Source organism: Hetaerina americana, unplaced genomic scaffold, assembly GCF_022747635.1.
Source record: "Hetaerina americana unplaced genomic scaffold, ioHetAmer1.1.p SCAF_1, whole genome shotgun sequence".
NCBI classification, from domain to species: domain Eukaryota; kingdom Metazoa; phylum Arthropoda; class Insecta; order Odonata; family Calopterygidae; genus Hetaerina; species Hetaerina americana.
This window is the reverse complement of record NW_027286069.1, coordinates 119,402,605-119,410,828: the sequence shown is the minus strand read 5'-3', so window position 1 is coordinate 119,410,828 and position 8,224 is coordinate 119,402,605. Positions and strand designations below refer to the sequence as shown.

Sequence of the window (8,224 nt, the reverse complement as noted above, 5' to 3'; positions counted from 1 at the left end):
TAGGATTAAGACCAAGTGGCTGCCCGCATTATATTGCATAAATGACGAGTGCTGAAACATTCCCACTAGAGTGATGCTGTTGTTTATTTTATATCTTTGCTTGTTCACAAAGAATATTTAATGTGGTGGAAAACATGGGATTGATTTAATATATGCACCAGCTAATATTTTCAGCATGATATATTAATTTTCCCGTAGTCTGTTCACATATGTAACATTGATATTGTCTCTCCTGTCCATTAACACTCCGCCAAATATAACTAATTTACTGTTATCCACCTGTTCATATTGTGTACCTAAATATGTGTAAATAATTGAAAAATTAAGTAATTTCCTTGAATTAATGAATATATTAGAATTGTAATTAAATTGGTGAAATATCCATTCATTCCATTCTAACGTCCAAATAAATTTATTAAATACATACCATATTTATTGGCATGTAACAGAACACTCCCAAATTTTAAGGCTGACAATTTTTACAATACTCTTCTACTTAAACTAAATAAAACAATAAGAGCCAAAATCTTTAAACTTCTTCAAAATAATATGTTAAATGCCAATAAGTATAGTGCATTAATAATATTTAATACATGAACTGACCCACCATGACATAGATACTACTCTATTTAATCGACATCCATTTAGCATTAATATGTATTAAGCAATGATTGAGGTTGAGAAAAGCGATTGTAAAATAATGCAGCCATAAATTTAGACTATCCAAAGGGTTTTATAACGCAGGAATTAAACTCTACTTTTCATGATAGTCATTAATAGCCAAGGCTGAATTTTTTTCTCCTTCCTCCCTTCACACCCGGCAGCCATTTCGTGGCAGTATTAAGAATTCCCCTTTCCAGTCGAATGTTAAGTTACTTTGCTATTGGTATCCCAGACTCTTTCTTCCACAGGTACTTTATTTTCATTCTTAATTCAAACAATACACAAAGGTATTTATCCAATTTTCTTAACATGCCCAAGAACAATCCAAATTAACCCTTAAATGGCATCAATTACTCTCAGTTTATTCTCAACGTCTCCATCTGCAAGTAGGTATTCACATTTTGTCAATCCAGTGGAAGCGACGTCTATAGCAATGCCACAAATGGCTATTGGATTACATTCAGAAGAATTTACCTTCACACAAAATCTTAATGGTGTCACAAGAGCTTAGAGAATAGTTCCAGGGATCTTCTAAAACACAATTTACTTATCTTATACATGTACTATTCTTGTAGGATAACATCTTAAAATTGATTGACATATCAGGCCTACCAATTTTTTGAGTAGGAAGTCATCCAATCAAAAAGAATATATTTGGAACTATCTTAACATATAGCAGTTTCTGCACGATAGTTCCATTAATATTGCTATTTTTCCTAAGTGACAATAAAAAGTAACCCAGCCATTGGCTTTTGTGTTGGATTGAAAGGTAAATCCCGCAAAAGTTTTTTTCTGTGAAATGTAGTGTATTTATTAAGAAAATCCCATCTCTGCCTCATATACTTTGTTAATTTTTTAATACTTGTTCTTAGGAGTTTTTGGTGCACTTCTATACTTATTTTGAAAAATAATTACTTTGCATTTTCCCGAGTTTTTCAGTCGTGATTAGTAGCCGAACACACGCACTACTCACTCTGACAAGGCTTTTCTCATTGTGCTGTAATGGCAAATGACAAACCACCAATTCCCTCCAATATATTAATCAAAACAACAACTGCAATGACAATAATCGCCGTATGGTTGTAATTTCCTTCAGAATATCTGCCCAGATACCTCAAATGAATAAATGCCAATAAGTGAGACATTCATAAAATAACAGTTGGGGTAATAAAATAAAGAGGTATTTCAAACTGCTTCATATAAATGTGCACCTTGCTGCATCCTCTACATGAAGGTTCCCATGCTTTACAATCGTACATGCGGTCACGAAACACTCACTCCGCCAACTATACCATACGAACTCAGTCTTTATTGAGGTTTCTAGGGAATTAAGTCAAAATATAATATTTTAGAGGAAAATGGATGAATTGGTTCGCATAGTTGAAGAAAAATTACAGTTGTGAGAACATTTTGATGAAGGGAATTGATGATGCTAGGCAAATAAAAACATTTTTTACTTCCTTCAGGGAATACAGCCTCGATGACCCTGATGGAGCAGTCCTTTCTATCTCGCTCCACCAACGTCACTTTTGACTCTAAAAAAATTTAGCAATGACTTTAATAAGGATCATCGCATGAATATAAAAGCCCGAGTGTTGAGACAAGAGTATGTGGGACAAAGAAAATAAGGTTAAGATAGATACGAATGAGAAAGGTAAATACATGGTAGGAGTAGAGAGGAAGTTGGTAGGTGGCAAAAACATGGGTGAGGGAGGTTCTGAAATGTTGAAAAAGACCAAGTCAGATGGGGAAATGTAAGGCAAGGTGGGAAGAATCTTTCTGGGTGACACATGGGAGATGAAGAGGATTGAATTTGCAATTGGCAGGAGAAATTCCATGTGAAACACCAAGTAGCTGTCAAGGACTGTCAAAACCCACCCTCGACACGCAGCTTAGGCAAGAGGACAATTGTTGCAAAGACAGAGCCGACTCGCAGTCTTGTACATAATATGACCTATGCACAACAAGCCATTGCAAAGGAAAGAATTTTTATTTCCAGCTAAATGGTACAACATTTACTCATCATAAATATGATGTGGTCGGGGATTGCATTTAGTTGAGATGTTCCTTTAGGCTTGAAGTACTTAAAGTTACAGTACAGCTGAAGAGTGTCGCTGAAGTACTTGAGAATGCTCTTCTGTGGTGTGTTGCACCTTTCCCCAACTTTCTTCACATTCAAATGACAGGCATGAGCTGTTCACTTATTATTAAGAATTCCGTTATGATTTCAAACATAGATATAGTTATTCGTCACGAAAAGAAAATGCAGATGGCTAAACATCAACAACTTATATTTTCTCATGGAATAAAATCTAATTTAGTATATTGTACAACCAAACGTTAAGGTCAGTAAAATCATGTGGTTGCAAATTGATTTGAGATTAATCACTAATTGAACTTACAAAGTGTTCTTTGTCACCAGAGAATATCTCATTGCGGAAGTGACAATTATAGATATTGAACGTACACAGGATACATAAAACCGAACAATTTAAAAAAGGAACTAAATGCACAACTATCGTATAATTACCTTTAATGAATTGTAGAATACACAAAATTTAAGAAATGGGCACAATTAAATGATCAGTTACAGCAAAAATATGCTTTCCTTTTGGTCCTGCATGTCTGTCACTTGGGATATATTTGCCATTTTAAAACATACAAGATAACAGGAGGAAAATTCATAAATGATTGTAATTTTACAAAAAAAGAACTCTAAAATCCCAATACAGGAGCCGAAAACTAAACCAACAACACAGTCAATACTAGTCACCTAAAAATAGAATTCAAAAAGTGAGGAGGGTACCACACACACACACACATGAGGGAAACTTCACACTTTTCCCAATCCAGATGGTAATAATAATATTAATTCTTTTAATGTTCTCTTTTTGAAATTTAACGGATATCGATGCAACAGTTTTACTGATCAATCACAACTAAACGGTCGGACCGAACTTAGCCAACTATTGAAATTTGCCTCAACCACTTAAGGATGCCCTCGTAAGCAACGTAAACAAAAGAAAAACTGATTGATTATTCAAGAGTCAACTGTGAAACACAAAAAAAGCACAAAATCAAGTCCTCGTGCATCTCCCTCAGTTGTACAAGACAGAATGGAGTGCCAAACACACACCAGTATGCCGTTGGAGAACCATTGGCAACCTCAGTAGTTAACCAACTCCACGCTGACAGATACCCAGTGTCTAAAAAACTGATTGGAAGGAACACACCCATCAAGAGACTGTCAGCAGATAGGGGTCGTCGGAGCTTTTGAGAGGGTTGACAGATGCATGCGATGGGACAATGGCTCTCCACTCAATGGCCCCCCCATTGCACCACCTCATTGCAGTTACACGTCTTTTGAATGTTGATCGGAAACTCCTTTTTCTTTCTTTCCAGAGCAAGGCCCCCCCCAACCCCATTTCTCCTTGCCCCAACGTGTAGTAGTGGCATGCCGTGGACTTCAAGGAAAGCAACAGGCCGACAGGGCTTCTGGGAACATGTTCCTCCAGAAGGGTCCTTTGAGAGGGGTTCCTCCACCCTCTGAATGTTCATCTGCCTGCCCACGCCCCCCCTTCTCTCTCTCTCCTCCTCTCCCACTACACCCGACACTCCTTGTTGTCACCCCCTTTTCCCCTCGCCCTCTTGCGTGAGACTGCTTCACGACCGAGACCCCCAGTGGCTGCATTTCCCTCCCCGCCCTTGGAAGCTGCTGGTGCCACTGTCGACTCCGAGGCTGGAGCGACGACCTCCCTCTCTTCACCTTTGTCGCCCTCCACCCCCTCGTCCGGCGTCTCGGCCGCCTCCTCATCTCATTCTGACTCTCCCCTGGAACAAACAGCCAGAAAATATGACCTCTCCAAAAGATAACAATGGGCTCGTGACGATCATTCATACAGTGGTCGGCGACTCTATTTGCCATCAATTGGAAGTAAGCAATAAAGATGGCAACACTTTCACTCATTGGATTTCAAAAGGAAAATAACAAAAGGGCTCAGTAGTTTGTGCTTCAGTAAAACACCAAATTGCAGCATCAAAATGAGAAATTGATATTGACAGAGTTTAGTTCCCATATTAACTTCTTCCAACGGAAAAAACTAATTAAAATTATGACAGGATTAACCATTCCGATACACTAGCTTTCAGAAATCTATTTTAATAATAATGTTTCAATTAAAATTTCAACCATCGTGACAGTTTCATGATCATCGACAAAAATATGCTATCTAGCAGCAAATAAGACGTGGTTAAGGTTACAAAAATGCCTCTCCAAGCTCAAATCAAGCATTATCCATACATGTGGGCATTTAATCAAGAATCATGTGTGTCGATTGCACTGTGGCATGCACATACAGGTATAAAACCAAATAAAACTTGAATTATTCCGTCACTGTATGCGTTGCTAAAATATTACTTGATATGGCTACCTCAATTCTAAGACGCAAATAAATCACATTCAGATGAAAACTTATATGAATTTAAATTCACCTTTGATGACCTTCCTACACAACAGCATTGCTAAAATTGCACATGGTTACTTTCAAGTGATGGGGTAGCCTGTTCACTACGTGTACGAGAAAACCTCCTGAGAGCATTAGGAAAACCACTAGTGCAACAAATAATCCGTTTTCTCCAATACCACAGGGGATAACCACTGTATTTATCAAAATATTTTAATCCAAAACCTACCCTTCGTTGGGCAACTCCTTCACTTGATCCACATGAAATTCAACAGCTTCTTCACGGTGGTTCGTCTTCTCCAGCCGAGTTACAGGTGCCACTAAATAAGTGTCTCTCTCTGCTTTTGCCCATCCCGCATACTAAAATTCAGAAAAAAAACATCAATACAGCACACAATACTAATAATTTGCAAAAAATTACTACGGATGATTACCTTGTGGGCATATAAAGTAATAAAAAATCTTAAAACAGAAGTATCTTAGGGATGTTAGCACTTATGACAATAGCTAAACATATTCCTTCAATTCCAGTATCAAGCCAACACCCACTTCACCAATTACAACCAGACGATAGCCTTTGCACCCAACTAATAAACGAAAATCGCTTGTACTAAAATGATAGAATTTCACGGTTAAAACAGCACCAACTACTTACCAAATTTGTTGATACATGAATTATTTTACCATCCTTTTCGGACGGCAGGAATTTCTGCATTAATAAATGCGTATCCAGCTTCCATATAATCGATTTTGCCTCGTTTTTCTTTAGTTCGGACTTCAGAACCACGAAAGTTCCCTCCTGGAAGACACAGATGTATTTAGTGCACATTAAACAATTACTTCTAGTTAACCCTAACCACAACTCCACTCATAAGCATCTCATATACCAAATGTATACACCAAGGAGTGCAATTCGTGCGGTTAGACACTTTTGTTTAGCAAATGATATTCAGACTAACCTTAAAAGTTTCATCTTCGGACTCATCTTTCTTCTGTCTTTTCCTTTTGGATCGGGGCGGAGAGTTTTCATCGTCTTCCTCTTCTTCTTCCTCCTCTTCCTCTTCGGAATCCTAGAAAAACATAAGTATCCATGTTATGCTTCAAGTCACGTGGTATCGATGATGCAAAGCCGGCTTGGGAGAAGTATCGCCATCGGAGTTCTATTTAGCACAGGCCCACCATCATCATATAAATGAGCCAGTGCATCACGTAAATCTGAGATGAAATCCAGTCTCTCACCTTTTCCTCTTCCGATTCAGATGTAGCAACCTCATCCGGATCATCAACCGACGAGTCGTGTTCAGAATCTTCCTTGTTCTGTTTCTTTTTCATGATTACGTGCTAAGCGATAAGTTTACTTCTTCAATTGATATAATTACACTGGGAGGGACCCTCCACAACTGGAGAACTGCCCTACACAATAGAAATATCACCGACTAACAACACTCAGAGGAAGCAACGGCCGAATAGGGTCTTCACTCCAAAGACGCCATTACCCATTAGTGCGGGAAAGATCAAAGGAGTTGATTCCATAGTTTATATAAGTCAATTTTAGCGTTTTCACGAGAAAAAATTGATATAATGTCCACCAAAAATTTGGGACATATTTATGAATTGCAGGAAAAATATTAATGATTCTAAAATTAGTAATAGTTTGAAAGGTGAAGTGGCGTAGTAGGTGTTGACGAGATGGCGCTTCCGCCCGAGTCGCGATTTGAAAAATGAAGGGAAAGAACCGGCGAATTATGTCTTCCCAGATCACCAATTATAATACACGCGTACAATATTTCGACGTTGTTCGTTTTTGTGTTTATTCGCTAACCTAGGTGAGCCATCATGTAGTAGATATTTACAATATTCATTGATTAAATGTGGACAAGGTGTGACATCTGCTGGCGCTGTATTGAACTACTACAAAACAAAACCAAGCTCGCTTTCAAATCTCGAAGCAGACGAGTTGTCGGCGTTGAGCGTGTATGATGGCGGTTAGTCAGGCATCTTCTGGAGCCGTACTCGAGGAAACCTTCTATATATTCTCGAAGAAGAAGACGGTTTATCGTGTCCGGTTAACAGAGAAAGGCCTTAACTTGCAGAAGGAAAGTAATGGCAGTACGAAAACGGAAGCCATCTTACTGTCAGATATTGTTGGTTGCCGGTGTGTCAGAAGCAGGCGTAAATCGGAGTCTTGTGTTTGCAGACCGAGTGTTGGAAGTGGTGGTGGAAGTAGTGGGAATCGCAAGAGTGCGTCTGGGAAAAGCGATGTAGCTCCTAGTTACGTCGATGATAATTCAAGTGAACAGGACGAAAATGACCTCAGTGCTTATCTGCACATATATGCGTATGTTATGAAGAAGAGGCGGGGTCGTGTCAAATCTGATCCACAACATCCCAATGGTAAGCGGGAACGTACGACAATCACATTGCGTTTCCGGTCTTTCGATCGCTATGAAGATAACTTAAGAGAAGCACAGCGTTGGAGAGTGGCCATAAAATGCCTCATGAGAAACAAACCAGTGCCGAAAAGTGTACTTTGTAATGGAGATGCATACGATCCCGGTAAGTCCTTTTACCAATGCCGTCTTAATTTTTAGTTTCTTTTTTCTTGTTGTGTGGATAACTACTTGAAATATTGAAAGAATAGTGATTCTAAAATCACTCATTTTCTCTGCCCGCACACGTTTTCACCTTTCTCTTTACTCCGGCTTAGTTTACTAATTTGTTATCGCTGAGCTGTTGACCCATTCTTTAGCAGTTTCAATTGGGGTAGTTTCTCAGAAAATTGTGTAATGTGTAATCACGAACAAAATTAATCGTAATTATTTACCGTGTGTGTGGTAATTGTGTAATTTTGCATAAAGAATTTAAGATGATGCATGTACTCAAACTTACAGCATCAACGAAGGTTATGGAAGACCCTAGATCATACTCTTCTGGCCAAAGATTATGGCCTAGGGATTTTGTACTAATCGTTTCACGACAGTTGTAACCTTCTACCATAGTATGTTACCGTATCATTTCGAGGTGTGACACCAGGACGTTTTTAACTGTGGCGACTGACTGTTGGGCGAATGGGTTAGTAAATTGGGGCGGCGGAAGAG

At 38.7% G+C, this 8,224-nt stretch overlaps 1 protein-coding gene across 1 annotated transcript; it reads right to left on the bottom strand.

Moving 5' to 3' along the window:
* Nucleotides 1–3,179: 3,179 nt before the first annotated feature.
* On the bottom strand, nucleotides 3,180–6,667 carry LOC139696214 (uncharacterized). Its single transcript, XM_071594876.1, has 5 exons — nucleotides 6,366–6,667; nucleotides 6,086–6,196; nucleotides 5,782–5,925; nucleotides 5,356–5,486; nucleotides 3,180–4,494 (listed from the first exon to the last, which is right to left on the bottom strand). The coding sequence occupies exons 1-5, from the start codon at nucleotides 6,456–6,458 to the stop codon at nucleotides 4,479–4,481; spliced, it is 495 nt and encodes a 164-aa protein (XP_071450977.1). The 5' UTR covers nucleotides 6,459–6,667; the 3' UTR covers nucleotides 3,180–4,478.
* Between the last annotated feature and the right edge of the window lie 1,557 nt (nucleotides 6,668–8,224).